The sequence below is a fragment of the Chrysemys picta genome, unplaced genomic scaffold (assembly GCF_011386835.1).
Source record: "Chrysemys picta bellii isolate R12L10 unplaced genomic scaffold, ASM1138683v2 scaf769, whole genome shotgun sequence".
NCBI lineage: Eukaryota > Metazoa > Chordata > Testudines > Emydidae > Chrysemys > Chrysemys picta.
The window spans coordinates 3,482-24,726 of NW_027053476.1; the positions used below are offsets into that span (position 1 = coordinate 3,482).

At 48.4% G+C, this 21,245-nt stretch overlaps 1 protein-coding gene across 1 annotated transcript; it reads left to right on the plus strand.

Annotated features, from left to right (window-relative positions):
• The first annotated feature begins 6,284 nt into the window (after positions 1-6,284).
• Positions 6,285-14,582, plus strand: LOC135979330 (butyrophilin subfamily 1 member A1-like). The gene is made up of 6 exons (XM_065579743.1): positions 6,285-6,315; positions 10,756-10,788; positions 10,891-10,923; positions 11,702-11,722; positions 11,824-11,850; positions 12,798-14,582. Exons 1-6 carry the CDS (start codon positions 6,285-6,287, stop codon positions 13,298-13,300), a joined length of 648 nt encoding a protein of 215 aa, XP_065435815.1. The 3' UTR covers positions 13,301-14,582.
• The last annotated feature ends 6,663 nt before the right edge of the window (positions 14,583-21,245 follow it).

Sequence of the window (21,245 nt, forward strand, 5' to 3'; positions counted from 1 at the left end):
CCACAGCATCACAGTGCCCCCCATCCACCTGGTTAGCTCTAAAGGAGGTGATCTCCTTATAGGTTTTGATGGACAGGCCTGGGTTCTTCTGGATCCTGCCCTCAGCTCAGTGGGGTTTAACTTCCTTATTTTCTTCCCGTATGAATTTATTTGGCGGTGCCTCCATCCCCTGTGCCCCTTCCTGGCAGGATCATCAGGGCAGCTTAGGAGGGAAATTCTAACACCAGTGTAACCCCCACTTACCTGCCAGATATTTGGAGGCTCCCAAGAAATAACACACACAATTCAACACAGTAATTATATTAACCAAGAGGTAAATATAATGTAACTGGTTAAAACACTATTCTCAGGGTCATTGGTGCCCATGCTGATAATACACCTGAATTTCCCCAGGCATGTGACCTGATATAGCAAATGTAAAATTAGTGTCTTGTTGGTACATGTACTTTGTAGGGGCCCTTCGTGACCTGTGACCACGAGATCTTCTGTGCAGCTGTTAGGAATGTGGCTGACTGGGCTCAGTGCTGCCCGAGTGACTCACATGGGGATAGGGTGATAAATCCCTCTGCAGATTTATAGGCAGCAGCAACAGTCTCTGCTCGGACCCCAGGGAAGCACCAACAGCCTCTAAGGCTCCCAGCAGCTTCCCAGCAGCAGCTGGCGGCCAGCCGGGAAGTGTGAAAAATCGGATCGGGGCAGGGCGGTGGGAGGGGGGGGTAACAGGTGCCAATATTAGACAAAGCCCCAACTATCAGGACTGTCCCTATAACATTAGGACATCTGGTACCCCTGGCAGCAGTGCCTGGTAGGGACAGAGCCCCCCCTCCCCCAGCAGTCTGGCCCTTTCCCCAACACAGAGCCCACTGCACCCAGGGGAGAACACAGGGTAGTGCAATCTCCATTGATATCCCCCCACACACAAGTAGCAGGGCTTTGCCCCCGCTATTCCACCCCCAGGAAAAGCAAAGGGTGAGCTGATGGTCCCTCTAGGACCAGCTCCGAGCACCCAACTTTCACGAGTGTCGGAACCCAGCAGCACACACACAGAGGTGCATTGAGCACTTGGGCTATGCGGAGCCTCCGCTCCATTGCTCCTACCTTTGTACCATGTTATTGGTTAACTTGTTTTAATCAATTGGAGTTACTTAATTTTTTTAATTGTCCAATTCTACTAAAAAAAAAATCATCAGTCCAGAATATTCCCACCAATACGTAACATTCCCAGGAGCAATTCCTAATAAAATCAAAACTGCAACATAGTTCAGTCATTTCTTTGCTTAAAGCACCTCCATTTCCCGCTCTTCCACCTTGCTAGGATCACCGCACCTTCATGCCCCTATTTCCTTTACTGTGGCATCTTCTCTGTCAGTTTCACACATTCCAGAAAAATCTCTCCCCGTCCGCCACTCACCCATCAGCACGGATCTCCCCAAAGCACCTGGCACACAGCTGTCAATCTGCAGCTACTCAGCGTATAGTCCAATGGCTGCTCTCTTCTCTCCGCTGACAAGAAACCTGACCAAGTGCCTTTGCTACAAACCAAGTCTGGGATTTATTGGTTTGATTGGAGCCTGCTGGGGTATCCGGCCAGAGTCAATACAGCCTGCAGAAAGAACACAGACACGCAGCCGAACATTTGACCACACCTCCCACTGCATCACGGACAAGCTACCCTGATTTGAACTCTGGGCGAGGGAGAGTCCGATTACCAATGGAGTTGCATGGGATGAGCAGTACCCAGTGCATTCTACTCTGTGCCCTTGTGGCTGGGGGCTAGGGAGGGGGAAAGAAAACAAACAGGTGCTCTGACAACACTCAGTTCAGCGCACTTATGACACGTCTGTTTTCCACTTGTTTTACATAATCCCATAGCAGATATTCCATCATCTTGCCTGGGATGGATGTCAGGCTGACAGCGTATAATTACCCACATCACCCCCCTTCCTCCCCATGTTCCCTCCTGCCCCTTGCCCAGCAGGGGGCAGGAGTGGTGACTGTGGGCGGGTGGGGGGGGGGGCTGTGCTGGTGGAGGGTCCTGCCGGAAAAGGGAAGGGTCGGAGGGTGGAAGGGAAGGCTCAGTCAGTCTGCCCTGGCAGTCGAGATGGGGGGCACTAGGACCCCACGGGAGCAGTTGCTGCAGGGAGGCAGTATGGAGCTGGCGGAAGAGGAGCCAGGGATGCTCTGCTCCAGGGAGGCAGCTAGAGAGGCCAGCGTGAGGGGGCGGCAGGTGGGGCCGGGGTGGGGGTAGGGGGGAGGGGGAGAACACCTGGCCCCAAATATTGGTGGAGCTGGGCCCCTGGGCTCTGAATATTGCTGGTGCCTGGGCACCACATGGAGATATAACTCACCGCCTATGCCTAGAAGTCTATTTCCCTCCCTGCTCAGGTGAAGTCCATCCCGAGAGAACAGTCCTCTGTCCATGAATGCCTCCCAGTGGCCATACATCCCAAAGCCCTCCTCATAGCACCACTGCCTGAGTCATCTGTTGAGCATCATAATCCTGTCACACCTTTGCTGCCCTTCTCTAGGCACAGGCAAAATCCCACTGAAGATCACCTGAGCCTCCATTTCCTTAAGCGTCTTCCCCAACCTGGCATAGTCGCCCTATGGAAACCACTTCAAGCCAGGGGGTGCGGCGGGCCTAGCACCCCTCGTTCTGGCACCCCTAGCACCCCATTGAACCCGGCACACCACCAAACACCTGCAAACCCAGACAGCAGCCAGGGTTGTGACCTTTTCCTCAGCTCAATTCATAAAAAAAGAAAATGAGCTATTTAAAAAAAATGAAGATGAGCGATGTCAAGGCTGAATCCCCACTCTGTCACTCCCAGTGCAGGAAGTGGAGGCCCGCAAGGATTTTAAAAATTAATATTGGCCACTCCAGGCTGGTATTAAACTCCCAAGGTTACAGCTTCTCTCTGACCTTGGGTTGGTAAACGCTGCCACCACCCAAATGCAAAAAAAAAAACAAAAACCACCCTTTGAACCCAGGAAGGAGCACTTGGGAATTCCTCCTTTTTATTATAATTATATTATATATAATTATAATATAATATGACCTGAAATCTTTAAAATCATGATTTGAGGATGTCAGTAACTCAGCCCGAGGTTCTGGGTCTATTACAGGAGTGGGTGGGTGAGGTTCTGTGGCCTGCATTGTGCAGGAGGTCAGACTACATGATCATGATGGTCCCTTCTGGCCTTAAAGTCTGTGAGTTGAAGGCAGAGGAGCACAACTCTTCCCCTCCTTGTCTAGGCTGGCTCTTTGCACACCGGCTGCTGGAGATGTGGTAAACAGTGAAGTGACAAAGTTTGCAGATTATACAAAATTACTCAAGAGAGTTAAATCCAAAGCTCCCTGCAAAGAGTTACAAAGAGATCTCACAAAATGGGCTGAAATTCACAGATGAAAATCAGTATTGATAAATGCAAAGTAATGACATTGGAAAGTATAATCCTAACTACATACAAAATGATGGAGTTTGTATTAGCTGTTACCACTCAAGAAAGAGATCTTGGAGTCATTGTGAATAGTTCTCTGAAAACATCCACTTAATGTGCAGAAGCACTCAAAAAAGTGAACAATGTTAGGAACAACTAGGAAAGGGTAGGTAATAAGACAGAAAATATTATAATGCCACTATATAAATCACTGGTACGCCCACATCTTGAATACTGCGTGCAGTTCCGGTCATCCCAGCTCAAAAAATATATTAGATTGGAAAAAGTACAGAAAAGGACAACAAAAATTATTAAGGGTATAGAACAGCTTTCATATGAGGAGAGATTAAAAAAACTGGGTCTGTTCAGTTTAGAAAAGAGACGAGTAAGGGGGCATATGATAGAATTCTATAAAAGTGGTTTAGAGACAGTGATTAGGGAAGTGTTATTTACCCTTTCCCAAAACACAGGAACCAGGGGTTACCAGGTAAATGATTAGACAGCAGGTTTAACCCAAACAAAAGGAAGTACTTCTTCGAACAATACAGAGTCAACCTGTGGAACTTGTTGCCATGGGATGTTGTGAAGGCCAAAAATATAACTGGGGTCACAAAAGAGCTAGATAAGCTCCTGGAGGACAGGTCCATCCGTGGCCAAGGTAGTCAGGGATTCAACCCCGTGCTCTGGGAGTCCCTAAACCTCTGACTGACAGAAGCTGGGACTGGACGGGGATGGGTCACTGGATACTTAACCTGTTCTGTTCATTCCCACTAAAGCCTCTGGCACTGACCCCTGTTGGAAGACAGGACACTGGACTAGCTGGCCCACTGGTCTGGTTGTTCCTATGTTCTTAAGCCCCAGATCACCCACTGACACTTCCCTACAGAGCCCCCCCAGCCTTCAAGCAGGACCAGGAGCCCCTCACACTTAAGACGATAGCTCGTCATCTTAACACAGTCTCCAGCACCCCACAGTCAGCACTGCCTGATGTGAGCCTGTGCGTAATGACAACGGGTTCCAACTGGCTCAGGCCAGATCCTCTGAAAGGTGCAGTTCACCACTGCTAGGGGCTGTAACAACTTGTATTCTCTGTGGATTGACCCACAGGGGACTTTAACTAACATCGCCAGTGGGTTACACAGCTAGTTGCAAAGAACCAAATCTAGTTCAACACGTTCTTGACTCTGATTTACTGTCAGCAGGAAGGAAGATCTCTGCACCTCTCCTCATTTTCTAATCTCTCCGGCTTGCCCTTTCATGAGGTGAGCAGAGTTACATTATTATTATTATTATTATGGGTGATGTTACAATAGAACTGAAGGCCCTGTTGAGCTCGACGGTGCAGAGACACATGGCACAAGGCCTGAAGGGCTAAATAGATAAGACCAGGGCCGGCTCCAGGCACCAGGCACCCAAGCACATGCTTGGGGTGGCACCTGGTAAGGGGCGGCAGGGGGAGCGCGGCGCGGCATTCCGGGTGGGGGGCACTCCAGCGGCGCAGCCCGGCGCTCGGCGGGGGGGCGGTGGTTCTGGCGGCACTCGGCAGGCTCCGGCGGCGCGGAGCTCGGCGGGTGGGAGGGTAGCACGGGGCTCGGCGCTCGGGGGAGAGTTCTGGCGGCACGGAGCTTGGCGGGTGGGGGGGCAGCACAGGGCTCGGTGCTCGGGGGGGGGTCCGGCGGCGCGGAGCTCGGCGGGGGGGGCAGCACAGGGCTCGGCGCTCGGGGGGGGGCGGCGCTCAGCGGGGGGGGCGGTGCGGGAGGGCGGTGCTCTGGGGGGGGGGTTTCCGGTGGCGCTCGGCGGGGGGGCGGCGCGGAGTTCGGCTGGGGGGGCGGCGGCGCGGCCCGGCGGTGGGCCTCGGGGGGCAGCACCTTTTTTTGCTGCTTGGGGCAGCAAAAAAGCTAGAGCCGGCCCTGGATAAGACAAAGGGTAGAAGGAAGGAAGTATCATTCATCTTGGAGTAGTGTCCCTGTGCATGCTCCACTGCAGGTGTATTCGTGTCCCCTACGCCTCTGATCAGAGATTTTAGGAGCCGTGTCCGTTCAGCCCCCACAGACGCTGTCCCTGTCTCGTGTCTCGTGCCCTGCAGTAGGGCTATAGAGCGTTGCACGGACAAACTGCCCTCAGCTCCTTCTCAATCGCCTTGACCTGAGACGGAGCCTCAGCAGCCTCCGATTTGAGAATACCTCATCTGTATTTTATTTTCTGTTTTGAGTTATTAGTGTTCATTCATTGCGTTTCAGTCAGTTAGTGTTAATACTCCCCTTCTGCTTCCTTTAAAAAAAAGAAAGAACAATAAAATAACCCCCCCTCTTTATTTTGTTATAAGACTAGCGAACTCCCTGTCCTTAGTTCTTTCTTGTCTCCTCCCTCTGGGGAAGTGAAACCTGGACAAGGTACGCCTGGCTCTTCCAGATTTAAGTGTTGCTTCTACTGCCGAGAAGCAATTCCAGGCAGTGATGTACATTCCCACTGCATTCACTGTCCTGGAGAGTCACACGTGCCGTAAAAGTGTACTTTCTGCCTGACATTAAAATCAAGGGCTAGGAATAACCTTGAACTAAAACTATGACTACTAATGATGGAAAGTTCACTCGGCTCAGCCTCTGACCCTGGCCCTGGGCCCCCCCTCCCCCATACAACAGTCCCCCAAAGTGGCCGAATCCATCTACTTCCTCGGCTCAACACTCTATGGCAGCTTTGAAGAGGAAACTTTTGGATTCCTCTCAAAAAGCCACAAAAAAGCAGGCTACACGTCATTGGGTAGAGAATCTACCCCAAAGACATGATCCCCAACAAGATCAACCACCTTGGTACTGACTGATCTACAACTGGATACCCACGAGATGACTGGCTCCTCGGGTACTGGTACCACCAGTAAGCCTAAAAACCCAAAGGGCACAGGCTATGGGAGTTCGGTACCATGGGGGGAAAGGGATGATAGAGAGAGTAACAGCTCCTCTAGCTCATCTCCGATAGAGTGCTCTAGACCCTCGATACCGAGTACTTCAGCTCTGCAGAAGACCAGAACAACACCACTGGCCATTTATCAGAGTGCAAAAGACTCCCACTACTGTTGCCCTTAGGAAAAGGCAATTTCTTACTGCTTCTCTGTCTGGATCTCCTGATCCACGGGAGAAGAACTTTCAGGAACAGGCAGTGAGATTAGACAAAGGGATTACTCCAGTGACTAACATCTCTTCATCCTCTCCTGATGAAGCTGTTATGCCTCCCCCACCAACTTTGGCAAAAGACTTCAAACCATTTCAAGACTTCATCAAGAGAGAAGTGGATTCTCTAGTCAAGGTGTTGCAACACAAGCTGCTTGACATCCTACACACTTCATCATCAGCCTGTAGTGCACTCACTATTAACGAGGCATTGCTGGACCCAGCAAAGACTATGTGGCACGGTACATCCCACATGCAAGAGAGCGGATAAAAATATTATGTTCCCTCTAAAGACTCGGATTTTTTATTTCCCACCCATTCCCAAACTCCCTTGTCATCGATGCTGTAAATGAACGTGGCAGACAGCACCGTGCTAAATCAACACCCAATGACAAGAACTTAAAACAACTTGAAAATCATATTCTTAGGTGACCCCACTTCTTCGGGCTGTAATCCACGAAAGTTTATGCTCTAATAAATTTGTTAGTCTCTAAGGTGCCACAAGTACTCCTGTTCTTTGTTCTTTTTTCCACATACTAAAAGACTCTAGAGCCACTTTGCATTCACTGAGAATTTATGCACCGGCACAAAAAAGAAGATATAATAAATCACAGATGACACAGAGATCCCGGCCTGATCAATTTTCTCCCCCCCAGAGCATTATGAACCCCAACAGAAAACACAATGAATACAAAAGCGAAGATCAACTGCTCCACAATCATCAACATCACAGCCATCTGCATCTATGCATGAATTTTGATGTGTTATTTGAGGCCCCGAGTTACCACCCCCATTTTAATTTGCTGCAAAAACCCAAACATCACCACTACTTTGGCAATGGCCTTACTCTTTTTAATCAAAACTGGGATCAAGTGGGTTTTGGAGATCATCTCCACAGGATATTTGATCCATTTTACCGCCCTCACTCCTGCCTACCCCTCCCCCCGACCCTCCTCAGGAACCCTTCTCATGAGTAGCTTTTACATCAGGAAACAAGCTATCTTCTGAACCGAGGTGCTATAGTTCCTACTCAACACAGAGGGAAGGACTTCAACTCCAAGTACTTCCAGATAAAATAAAATAAATTAAAAAATAAAAATACTGATACTGAAAAACAATAGTGATTGGAGACACATTCTGGATCTAAGATCACTCGACAGATTTGTAAAGCTACAGCGCTTCAAGAAGGTTACTTTGGCAGCAATAATCCCCTCTCTGGACCATGGAAACTGGTTCTCGACCCTTGGCCTACAAGATGCTTACTTCCATATCGCGATCCACAGAAGGTTTCTAGTATTCACTCTGGGACAAGACCACTTTCATTGTCTGCACCCGGAGTGTTCTCAAAGGTCCTGTCTATGGTTGTGGTGCTCCTTCGTAAACAAAGAGTGATAATATTCCTGTATCTAGATGATTGCCTGCTCAAGGCATGCTCCTTTGATGATGCTTTGACTCCCCCACAAAAGATTATGGACCTATTCCTCCAACTGGCTCTATAAGTAGACATCCAAAAGACCATATTAACTCCAGTATAACGTCTGGAATTCATAGAGGCCTACCTAGATGGAGCAGAGGCCAAAGCCTTCCTCCAGTTATGCAGGTTCAACACCTTAGATAACTTGATCTCTAAAGGACAGGCCAACCCTCAGACCTTGGTCAGAAATGGTCTTCAACTACTGGGACGCATGGTGGCAGGCACCTTTGTAATAAATCATGTGAGACTCCACATGTACTGCCTTCAGTGGTGGTTCAGTACAGGATACGTACCAAGCACACACAGCTGAAACAAACTTCTATTGATGCCCTCAACATTCAAAAACTCCCTTGACTTGTGGAAAGAGTCTCACAATGTCTGCTCAGGAGTGCCCTTCACTCAACCACCCCCAGTGTTAATAATGACAACAGACGCATACCTATTGGGATGGGGAGCCCAACTGGACACCCACGCTATTCAAAGGCAAATGGTTCCCCTTCGAATCCACATTGTATACCTACTTACTGGAACTCAGAGCAGTCAGGAAAGCTTGTTCACATTTCTTACCACTGATCGGGGCAAGCATATAAAGATTATAGGCAACATTGCATGTATGTTTTACATAAATCACTAGAGAAGAGCAAGCTCACCTTCCCTTTGTACCAAGGCAGTGAAACTCTGGAACTGGTGCACTCACCACCACATAGAATGGCTTTCGTATGAGGAGAGATTAATAAGACTGAGACTTTTCAGCTTGGGAAAGATACGACTAAGGGGGGATATGATAGAGGTCTATAAAATCATGAGTGGTGTGGAGAAAGTAAATAAGGAAGTGTTATTTACTCCTTCTCATAACACAAGAACAAGGGGCCACCAAATGAAATTAACAGGCAGCAGGTTTAAAACAAACACAAGAAAGTATTTTTTCATGCAAGGCACTGTCAACCTGTGGAACTCCTTGCCAGAGGGTGTTGTGAAGGCCAATATTATAACGGGGTTCAAAAGGGAGCTAGATAGATTCATGGACGATAGGTCCATCAATGACTATTAGCCAGGAGGGGCAGGAATGGTGTCCCTAGCCTCTGTTTGCCAGAAGCTGGGATTGGGTGACAGGGGATGGATCACTTGATGATAACCTGTCTGTTCATTCCCTTTGGGGCACCTACCATTGGCCACTGTCAGAGGACAGGCTACTGGGCTGGATGGACTTTTGGTCTGACCCATTGTGGCTGCACCCCATGTGCCATGCCGCCCCCTGAGGCCCCGCCCCTGCCCCTTCTCCCTGTGCTCATGCCACCTCTTCTCCCCAAACCCCTGACCTCGCACCAACCCTTCTCCCAAACCCAGCATTGTCCCTCCTTCCCCGCAAGACCCCACCTGCTGCTCATGCCTCTCCCCCTTCCCGTCACTTGATCTTACAGCTGGCAAAAAGTGGGGGGAGGGCCTGACCCCTTGATCCCGCCCTGTTCCGGCACCCCTGCATCCGCTGCTATATTTTATTCCTGTGTCTGATGCTCAGTACTCAACTCGACTCTGAAAGCCCACCCCTCCATTCAGGGCACTGCTGCAGCGTCGCCGAGAGTGGAGCACCCATAGAGACCCACTGAAAGAAGAAGAAAGGGTTACTCACCTTGTGCCGTAACTGTGGTTCTTTGAGATGTGTCCCCCTGTGGGTGCTCCACTACTTGCCCTCCTTCCCCTCTGTTTTGGAGCTCTTACCTATGAGCTCTGTGTAGAGAAGGAACTGGGGGCAGTTTGTCTGCACAGCGCTATAGTGACCTAATGCATGGGAGGGGGAGAGCGTATGTGTGGGCCGAACAGAAACGGCTGCCTAAAATCTCCGATGTGAGGCACAGGGGTGTGAATACACAGAGAGTGGAGCAACACACGTCTCGAAGCACTGCAGTTACTGTACAAGGTGAGTAACCCTTCTTATCCCATTTTCCACTCAGGGAACTGAGGCCCAGAGCGATCAGGGCCCCAGTTCAGCTAGATACAGGTGTAACTTTAAGTGTGTGAATAATCCCATTATTAAGTCAGACTCTCGCTGTCAGGCATTTTTTCCAGCCCTCAAATCATTTTTGTGGCTCTTTTCTGCATCCTTTCCAGTGTTTCAACGTCTTTTTTCAAATGAGGTCAGCCAGTTGTTCAGGCAGCCCCACAGCCAGCTGCACCGGCTGCCAGCCACGGCTGGAGTGGCCCAGGGCAGCTGGCCCCCGGGACCATCTGAGCAGCAGCCGGTGGGGCTGGCCCAGAGACTGCCTGAGCAGTGGTCCCTCGGGCGGCCACAGCAGCTGCTGCTCAATGACCCCTGGCAGCTGGTGCCACTGGCCCTGCCCCCTCTCCAGCAGGGCCCCCCCTAAGATTTACTTAGGGGTACTTCTCGTATAAGTCCTGAACTGGTCACAGGTGGTGAATTTTTTTGTTTATTGCCCGTGACCTGTCCACAGCTTTCTCTAAAAATACCCATGATTAAATCGTAGCCTTGGGCATGGTACAGGGGTGATTGAGTGAGGGTCTAAGGTCTGTGATGTACTGGAGGTCAGACTACGACCCGTCCGGCCTTAAACTCTATGAAGCTATGATTTTCTGCAAAATAGCAGCTCTTTGCTAGTATTAGAAGAGACCATCACCCACTGGAATCTCACCTCTCTCAATCTCTTCTTTCTTTAGAGGATCTGCAATCTAATCTGGAGAAAGAGAGAGGTAAGTTCCTGGGACAAGTTCACCAAACTAACAGTAGGAAATGAATAACCTCGTTAATGCGACAGCATGAAACCTCACCTCTTTCTTCCTTTTCTCTTCCAGAGATTCTGCGCTCTGAGCTGGAGAACGAGAGAGGTAAATGTCTGGGCTCTCAGGAGGCTTGAATGATTTTCTCTCACTGTACATAGTCAGACAGACTTTGGCCTCTGTCTCTGCACTGTCTGTTAGGAGAGGCTCTGGGAACCAAACGGCCGGGGAGCTCTGACTAATCATGGAGCGGGGTAACTGCTCCATAGATAAAATTGCTGCTCAGTTTCCATCGTAAGCCTGATCTTAGCCCTTCCTCTAAACTACACACATAGGGGAGTGTCCATATCCCAAACTGGTGGGTCTGCCTGTGCCAATGTACCTTTTTGCTACTGAATTTGAAGGAATGGCGGGGTGGGGGAGATCCTGATGCCCTGGAAAAAGAGGCTCAGCAGAGTCCTAAAGTCTCCAAGGACTCTCTGACTCTTTGAGGCACAAAGTCAATGAGAAGGAGCCAGCTAATGTTGCTGATCCCTGAGTTGAGATCCAGTATCCAGAGCCAAGGTTTAGCACATTAAACCCTCACTTCCACGTTATCAGGGCCTAGCCCCTCGCCAAGCTTCTAGGCACACGGGGAGTGTGGACACTACACCACAGGTGAGCCCAGCTAGGGCAGGGCATGGGAACCCAGCGAGGGTCAGATGTCAAGAAGGGGTGTGTGATCCATGGAGAGATCTATGAGGATGGAGCTCAGGCCAGGCGACCTGGGCAGAAAGAAGCCAGCAGAGCGCACAGTGGAGGGGGCAAAGTGGTCCTTTAAAGGCACATTCCCTAACCCAGGAGCTGTTGTAGAACTGACTGCACACCCATGTCTCTCTGTTTGCAGGGACATCCCTGGCTGAACTTGGTAAGTGCCATGTGTCTCCCCCCCCCCCCCCATATGACACTGTCCTATGCCAGCAGTCCGTGCTCCGGGGAGTGCTCACCTCTTGGTGTGTTTGATTTCAGGCTGGAGTAAAGTCAGAAAAAATGCAGGTAAGTGAAGCTGGTATGTTAATGTCAGACCCCCTGCACCACTCTGCTGCCCAGCAGATGCACACATGCCAGAAGTCACAGGGAAAGCAGTGTGGTCAATGAAAATGCCAGATTCGTCACAATGCTCACACTTAACTATGGAGTCACCAGCGCTCCAGTGTAACTGCGATAACTCAGAGTGCTCCTAAGGCCGGGAACTTACCCGCTGTCAGTTCAGGGGGGTAGGCGCTTACAGGAGTTTGTAATTGTGGGTCAGAGTTGGGGTTTTGCTGGACACGTGTGGTGAATTCTCATGTGTTGTGTTGTTGTTAATTGACTTCATGAACTAGAAGGGATCTAGGAAACTGTGTACATTACCTTAACTGGCTGCGGGTAATTGTCTTAATGCTTTTTGGACTCTGGTGAAATCTCTGTTTTTACGGAGTTGTCAATCAGTAGCCCTTTGGCCAATTCAGTTCAAATTTGGTAGAAAAATTCTACCTCAGACCCAGACCAAATCTACCAAATTTGAATGTGATATGACTCTGTGGGTGTTAGAATAGAGGGCTCCCAGCTCAGGCGTAGATTGGAGACTCAGTTGCTGTCTTAGCTGTGGAGACGTGGTAGCGGCCCCACAGCACAGATTTTGTGGTAGGTGACCACTGAGTTCTTGTAATGGTTTGAAATGACGTCCGTGTGTGTAACACCTGAGCTCTCTCCTCACAGGGGCCTCTGTAGAGGTTACAGACAGGCCCAATGGGAGCTAGAGGCATCTCCAGCTCTTTCAGGGGAGCTATTTGCCTCTAGTGCCTGGGAGGAGAGCTGCAGTGACAGGCAGAGAAGCAGGTTCCCGGGCGATAGAGGCTGGAAATCAGAGCGTGTCCTAGCCAAGACAGAGCTGGGGGGAGGATGGGAAACAGCCCCGATGGGCTGGGCTCTGCCCCTGATGCTCTGCCCCATCTCTGCAGTGAACGTGATTCTGGATCCGGACACGGCTCATCCCAGCCTCGTGGTCTCTGAGAATGGGCGATCTGTGAAATGGAGGGGCCTGCAGCAGGACGTGACTGACAACCCCGAGAGATTTGATAGTGAAACCTGCATGCTGGGCTTGGAAGGGTTCACCTCGGGGAGACACTACTGGGAGGTAGACGTCGGGGGTGGGAGGGCCTGGGCTGTGGGGGTGGCTGGAGAGTCTGTCAGGAGGAAGGGCTGGATCAGCTTTGCTCCTGAGGAGAGGATCTGGGCCGTGGATCAGTGTGGGAGCCATTACCGGGCTTGCACTTCCCCGGATACCCTCCTGCCCCTGACTTGGAACCCCGGGAAGATCGGGGTGTATCTAGACTATGAGCAGGGCCTAGTGTCATTTTATCAGCCTGGTACTGAGCCCCCGATCTTCACTTTCACCTCCTCATTCACTGGGCAGCTCCACCCTTTCTTCTGGGTCTACTCCCCAATCACACTATGTTCCTGAGATATGGCATGGGGGGGGGGGCATAGCATCACTCACTGGTCAGACTTTTTTTGTTCTGTTTTTCTGAAATGGACTAATTATTCATTTTTTAAATATTTTCCATTTTTTCATTCTTCTCAAAGCTTGGAATTTTCCAAAATGAATATTTTCAGTTTTGAAAATCCTTCGATTTGACTAAGCTGAGGGCTCAAAATTAGCAAAGCAGAAGAAATCCTGAGTGATGTGTTGTGTAAGACGCTACATAGACTAGAACAGAACTCAATACACAATACATCATAGGACCCCTCCCCCAAATAAAAGGTTTAGTTGAAAATTTTGTAATAATGCAAAAAAAAAAAAAAAATCTCAAGAAAATCCAAATGTTTTCACACACAAAATCTCTTTTTGTAAATTGGCCAAATTTCCTCAAGATATTTTTGAATGAAAACCTTTGTTCAGCTCTGATTAACACCTGTAATTGTATATAATCAATGAATATTTCCTGATTCTTAGTCCTGTAATTTATGAACTGACCACCATTGATGAGTGGAAGGAGTAAGAACATGTGTCAAACCCTGTCCTAAAACATCACATTGTCCAAACTGGATAAAAGGCTCCAAGAAAGCCGATTCCTAACCAGTAACCATGTTCTGTGACATTATTGGTGAAAGAAACGGAGTCAGAGGAATGGAGGGAGCTCGGTTCTCTGGATGAGTGTTGATCATGCGGTTCACAGCATCAGGAAGGCTTATCCTAAACCCGGAATGACAGGTATGTCCTACACCAGCTAAATTTAGAGTTTTAGGCCAGAAGGGACCATGAGATCATCCAGTCCAGACCTCCTCTATATCACAGGCCACCAACACACCCAGCACCCTCACATCAAACCCAGCACCAAAAATTAAACCAAGCTATTGCAGCCCACAGGAGACTAGACTATCACGTGCCACAGCCACGGAGCCTCACCCAGCCTGAGCGGAACAAAGCATGGGGGCAAAAACTAGATCAGTCTCATAATACTTCCCCAGTCTCATAATACTGCTCTTGAGGGGGTGCTAGCCTCCGCCACCCCCACCCACCCCCGTTCCAGTGTCTCTGGTGTCTAAACAGGATTTCCTTAAATCACAACAGCCACTTCTCCCATCTCCTGCTGCAGGATGAAAGGAAAACACTGCTTCCTTAGGTTAGCCGCAGGATCTGATCATCCCCTGTATTAACTGGATGATTTAATGAGTTGATGACCCAAACCAACATCATTGTTAACCCACCGTCTTATGGAGTCAGTCTCAGTTGTGACCTGGATTTGATCATTGTTTTCACAGGTTCCAAGGCCAGAAGGGACAGTTGTGATCAGCTTGTCTGGACTCCTGGAACACAGGCCCCAGAGACCTGCCCCACAATAATTCCTGCTCGAACTAGAGCAGATTTTTTTTTTTAAATCATCCGCTCTTGATTTGAAATTTGTCAGTGATGGAAAATCCACCACGACCCTGGGTAAATGGTTCCAATAGTTAATTACCCTCACTATTAAACAAGTTTGAGAGGGGTAGCTGTGTTAGTCTGTTTCAGCAAAAACAACAAGGAGTCCTGTGGCACCTTAAAGACTAACAAATGTATTTGGGCATAAGCTTTCGTGGGCTGGAACCCACTTCGTCAGATGCATGGAGTGGAAACTTCAATGGGGAGATATATATACACATGGAAACACAGAGACAAGGCCTGTCATGTACCCCTTTGAGATGGCAGGTTCCAGGGCTGCTACCAGCAGGTCAGGCTCCAGTACCAGATCTGGCCTGGCTACAGAGCCTCCAGCTCAGAGAGACACCCAGATGTGCCTGCCACAAGATCCTTTAACGCTCTGCCCGGCCAGGCGGAGGTTAGCTTATATAAGGTCTGTTGCACATAGCACCACCTAGTGGCTGAACAGTAACATACAGTTTACCATGACACTGCCCTGACACTGGAAAGTTTCACTCAGAGAGCCCAGAGAGGGGCCAGAGGTGCAGGTAACCCTGTATCCATGACAGGTTCCCTCCCAGGTCTGCCCCTTTACCCTGGCCATGTGCGCTAATACCACCTGGCCAGAAGCAGCCACTACCCCCAGGCCTGGTGTAGCCTCTCCTGGGCACCAGCCCAGTGCAGCCACTCCAACGCATCTCCATGTACAGCTGGACAAACTCTGGAGGGTGTGTGTGTGTGTGTGAGAGATATTCCTACCCTTGTATCCCTCCCCACGGTGAATGCTGTGGAAAGGGTCCCGGTAAAGGTTGGACAGCTTTGGTGCAAGTCCTTGTATATTGTCAGTCCATTACTGGTATTATTTGTTTACAGCACAGCAGTGCCAAGAGGCCTTGTCAGGATCAGGGTCCTATGGTATTAGGAGCTCTTAGGACAAAGAGCACAGACTGGTCCCTACCCATGGAGCGCTCAGTCTGACCAGACAGGTGTATCACGAAGTGGGAATGTTCTGTATTATTTACATGACCCCTAAATGTTGCATTGATACCAGTGGGAGACACAGGACTGCTTGCTCTCAGGGCAGGCTAAGAGACATGGGTGTGACGGTGTCCCTAATGAAACTTTATGGGGAGATGCTTATAAATGTATATATGATGTAACTGGAATATGTTTTGTGCTACATGTACCATGTAACATATCTCTGTAAAAGTTATGATCTACTGAATCTATTCCTCCTGTTTGTATGCATGTATCATTGTTGTAGTTGAAGTTATGAATATTGGTTTTATGTTTGCTGGGTTTATACATAGCCTTGGTAAGAGCATGGGATCATGTCTGGAGAAAAGAATGTGCAAGTTAAGTGCAAGCACTTAACAGACAATAGGAGGTACAGAGCCCAATCCACATCGGAGCTTGGCCAGGAATGCGAATGGCTGTACTGGTTAGGGTCCATGGAGATGTGACTTGCCCATGTGATCCCAAAACTCCAGGGTAACATGATGCTACACAGGGAATGGGAAGGAGTAACCATCCAGGGGAGAAAGTCTATTTAAATCCTTGGAAAACCCCTCCGTTTTGTCTTCAGTTGGCTAAAGAGAGAGGCTCTCCACCCCCCAAGGACATACCTGAGAGAGACTGAACAAAGGACAAAGACAATAGGGGGTGTGAGCGATTGCTGGACCCAGGCTAGGAGTTCTACAGCCTGTAAAAGAAAGACTGGCACTACTGAGGTTTTTATATCTGTGTTGAGTTTGATTAGACATAGACGTGCGTGGTTTATTTTATTTTGCTTAGTAATTCACTTTGTTCTGTCTGTAACTACTTAGAATCACTTAAATCCTACTTTCGGTACTTATTAAAATCACTTCTTACTTATTAAGTTACCTGGAGTACGTCTTAGTATCTGGGGAGGGGGGAGGGGCAAACAGCTGTGCATCTCTCTCTATCAGTGTTATAGAGGGTGAACTATTTCTGAGTTTACCCTGTATAAGCTTTACACAGGGTTTAATGGATTTATTCAGGGTTTGAACCCCACTGGGAGTTGGGCACCTGGGTGTCAAAGGCAAGAGCACTTCCTGAGCTGCCTCCAGGAGGCCTACGGCTGTTAGTGGACGTGGCTCAGACCAGGGTCTGAGTTTGCAGCCGATCAGCGGATCTGACTCAAAGCAGACAGGATTCGGGAGTCCCAGGCTGGAAAAGGCCGGGAAGCAGGGGCAGAAGTAGCCTTGGCACACCAGGTGGCAGCACCAAGGGGGTTTCTGTAATCCCAACCCGTTACAATGGGTGTGACTGCTACCTGGTTGAGATTAAATGGGTCATTGGGAAAAGACTGGCTGAGACAAGCCCCAATGTGAAGACAACGGCAAAACCCATCACCAAGACATTGTTGCCAAGCATCCAAAGACCCAGAGGGAGGTGAGGTGGGGAAATCCATAACAGGGAAAATGAGCAACATCCCCCAGCTCGAGAACAAAGATGGGGGAGGTGTGAGGTGGGGGATCAAAGTTGGTTGCTGGAAGGAGTCGGGCTCTCCCCTGGAGTCTGACCAAGGAGCTCAGACTGAGAGAGAGACAGAACTTGAGCAAGGGGGTTCGCTACAGCTTGGCTGGGCTCTGGGCTGACCAGAATGGACTTGAACTGTGCTTTAACCTTCAGTTCTCTGTGCCAACCTAAGGACGTTCTATGCTGTGTCCAGTTGATTAGTAAACCCGACTGTTTTGACAACACGGTGTGTGTGTCACTGCAAATGCTTGCTGAGGTGCATTAATCCCTGAAGAGCGGACAAGTCTCTATCAGGACTCAGAGACTATCACGGTAGGACTTGCTGAACAGAGCTCCTGCTGTGACCCAGCAGTGCTAAAGGTCCAATCTAAGGAGGCAGTGAAGCAGAGTTGCTTATCCTGAAGGACGAGAGGGACCCCTGGAGGGTCTGGTAGATTGAAGGGGTTCCTCCTAGAGCCTCTTCCAAAGCTGGGGGTGTAGCACCGATCCTCTGGATCCATGACAATTGGTGGCAGTGATGGGATGCGGAATGCACCAGTAGTAGTTTGCAATAAGTGACTTGCAGCAGTAAAACGAGGGTCATCAACGGAAACAACAAGAAAATGGCATATAACATGGGCCTTGGTTAGGCCACCTCCCTAAGAAGAGCTTCACAAACTCTGTGCAGGGAGAGGCTAAGCCCTCTGGAGACAGCTGGAGACAGATGGAAGGACCAAGTAACAGGTTCCAGACTCAGGTTGGTTTTCTAATGAAGTCTGAGAGCAACAGAGGTGGCAGCAGGATGTCCCCAAGAGGCAGTTCCCCATCCAGCAGGGTGCCCTCATGATCCAGGTCCTCTTTGATAGATTAGAAGCAGTGGGAGCTGCAGCTGAAGGCGAGGGAGCTAGCAGAGCATGAGAAGCAGAAAAATCATTAGGCAGAACAGCGGAAGAACCAGGAGAAGCAGCAAAAGCATGAACTACAGATAGAGAAGTGGGGGGGCAAGAGGACCCACAGAGGGGAAAGTGGGTGTGACTTAGATGTCATCAACGACTTAGATATTGGCATAGAAAGTACGCTTATTAAGTTTGCGGATGATACCAAACTGGGAGGGATTGCAACTGCTTTGGAGGACAGGGTCATAATTCAAAATGATCTGGACAAATTGGAGAAATGGTCTGAGTTAAACAGGATGAAGTTTAACAAAGACAAATGCAAAGTGCTCCACTTAGGAAGGAAAAATCAAGTTCACACATACAGAATGGGAAAAGACTGTCTAGGAAGGAGTACGGCAGAAAGGGATCTAGGGGTTATAGTGGACCACAAGCTAAATATGAGTCAACAGTGTGATGCTGTTGCAAAAAAAGCAAACATGATTCTGGGATGCATTAACAGGTGTGTTGTGAGCAAGACACGAGAAGTCATTCTTCCACTCTACTCTGCTCTGGTTAGGCCTCAGCTGGAGTATTGTGTCCAGTTCTGGGCGCCGCATTTTAAAAAAGATGTGGAGAAATTGGAAAGGGTCCAAAGAAGAGCAACAAGAATGATTAAAGGTCTTGAGAACATGACCTATGAAGGAAGGCTGAAAGAACTGGGTTTGTTTAGTTTGGAGAAGAGAAGACTGAGAGGGGACATGATAGCAGTTTTCAGGTATCTAAAAGGGTGTCATAAGGAGGAGGGAGAGAACTTGTTCACCTTAGCCTCTAAGGATAGAACCAGAAACAATGGGTTTAAACTGCAGCAAGGGAGGTCTAGGTTGGACATTAGGAAAAAGTTCCTAACTGTCAGGGTGGTTAAACACTGGAACAAATTGCCTAGGGAGGTTGTGGAATCTCCGTCTCTGGAGATATTTAAGAGTAGGTTAGATAAATGTCTATCAGGGATGGTCTAGACAGTATTTGGTCCTGCCATGCGGGCAGGGGACTGGACTCGATGACCTCTCGAGGTCCCTTCCAGTCCTTGAATCTATGAATCTATGAATTGCACTTCATATGATGTTATGGAAATATGCTAATGAGTGTGAATCTAATGTAACTAGAATATGCTTCATGCAAAAGGTCTCTTGTAAGGTATCGTTACAAAGTTCATAATCCGCTGAGGGTGATCATACTATTTGTATGAATGTATCATTCTTGTATCTGAAACTAGAAATATGAAATATAACTCTGAAGTCCTATTGTAATTATGCAAAGTGTGGGCTATTAATGGTGGCTTGGAATCTTGATGGCTCTCATTTACCAGGACGATTGTTTGTAAAGGGCTCCGTTTACTTGTACGTCCTCTTGTATACGTGTGATGTTATGGAAATATGCTAATGAGTGTGAATCTAATGTAACTAGAATATGCTTCATGCAAAAGGTCTCTTGTAAGGTATCGTTACAAAGTTCATAATCCGCTGAGGGTGGTCATACTATTTGTATGAATGTATCATTCTTGTATCTGAAACTAGAAATATGAAATATAACTCTGAGGTCCTATTGTAATTATGCAAAGTGTGGGCTATTAATGGTGGCTTGGAATCTTGATGGCTCCCATTTACCAGGACGATTGTTTGTAAAGGGCTCCGTTTACTTGTACATCCTCTTGTATACGTGTGTGCTGGCAAGTGGATAATGAAGTCTTGCAGTGACATGTGATCATGTCACCTGAACTGGAATCCATCTTTAACCTGGTGCTGGTCCATTTAGAAGGAGGGATGGGTCCTAAAGCTATATAAGGGGTGGAACAGAACAAAGGGTGCTGCAGTCATGAGAAATCCCCTAGCTACCACCGGAGCTGGAACAAAGACTGTACCAGGGGAAAGGATTGGGCCTAAACTAGAAGGTGTCTAGTCTGTCAAAGAAGCTTATTGGAACATCTCTGAGGGTGAGATTTACTTGCATTTAGCTTCCTACTGTATTAGGCTTAGACTTGCATGTTTTTGTTTTATTTTGCTTGGTAATTTACTTTGTTCTGTCTGTTATTACTTGGAACCACTTAAATCCTATTTTTTATAATTAATAAAATCACTTTTAACTTATTAACCCAGAGTATGTATTAATACCTGGGGGAGCAAACAGCTGTGTATATCTCTGTCAGTGTTATCAAGGGGGAACAATTTATGAGTTTACCCCGTATAAGCTTTATACAGGGTAAAACGGATTTATTTGGGGTTTGGACCCCATTGGGAGCTGGGCATCTGAGTGCTGGAGACAGGAGCACTTCTTAAGCTCTTTTCAGTTAAGCCTGCAGCTTGTGGGGGACATGGTTCAGACCTGGGTCTGTGTTTGCAGCAGGCTAGCATGTCTAGCTCAAACAAGTCAGGGTACTGAAGTCCCAAGCTGGCAGGGAAAATGGGGTCAGAGGTAGTCCCAGCACATCATGTGGCAGTCCCAAAGGGGTTTCTGTGACTCAACCCATCACAGTGGGAAAAGACCCTGGAATGCCAAGTCTGCAGGGAGACTAGACCCTAAATGGTTGCTCCAGATTGAGATTTCATGGATTGAGATCTGGTTAAAAGACAGGGAACAAAGGGTAGGAATAAATGGTAAATTTTCAGAATGGAGAGGGGTAACTAGTGGTGTTCTCCGAGGGTCAGTCCTAGGATCAATCCTATTCAATTTATTCATAAATGATTTGGAAGAAGGGGTAAGCAGTGAGGTGGCAAAATTTGCAGATGATACTAAGCTGCTCAAGATAGTTAAGACCGAAGCAGACTGTGAAGAACTTCAAAAAGATCTCACAAAACGAAATGATTGGGCAACAAAATGGCAAAAGAAATTTAATGTGGTGTGACAGACCCAGACCAGTGGGGTACAGGAGTCTAGTAGAGGGCAAATATACTGGTCACTGGATGAGTAGTTTTCTGTTCCCTGAGTGACCAGAGCAGGGGCTGCACTAGAGTAATCAGGAACCTGCTAGAACCGGTTAAGGCAGGCAGGCTAATTAGGACACCTAGAGCCAATTAAGAAGAAGCTGCTAGAATCAATTAAGGCAGGCTAATCAGGGCACCTGGGTTTTAAAAGGAGCTCACTTCAGTTTGTGGTGC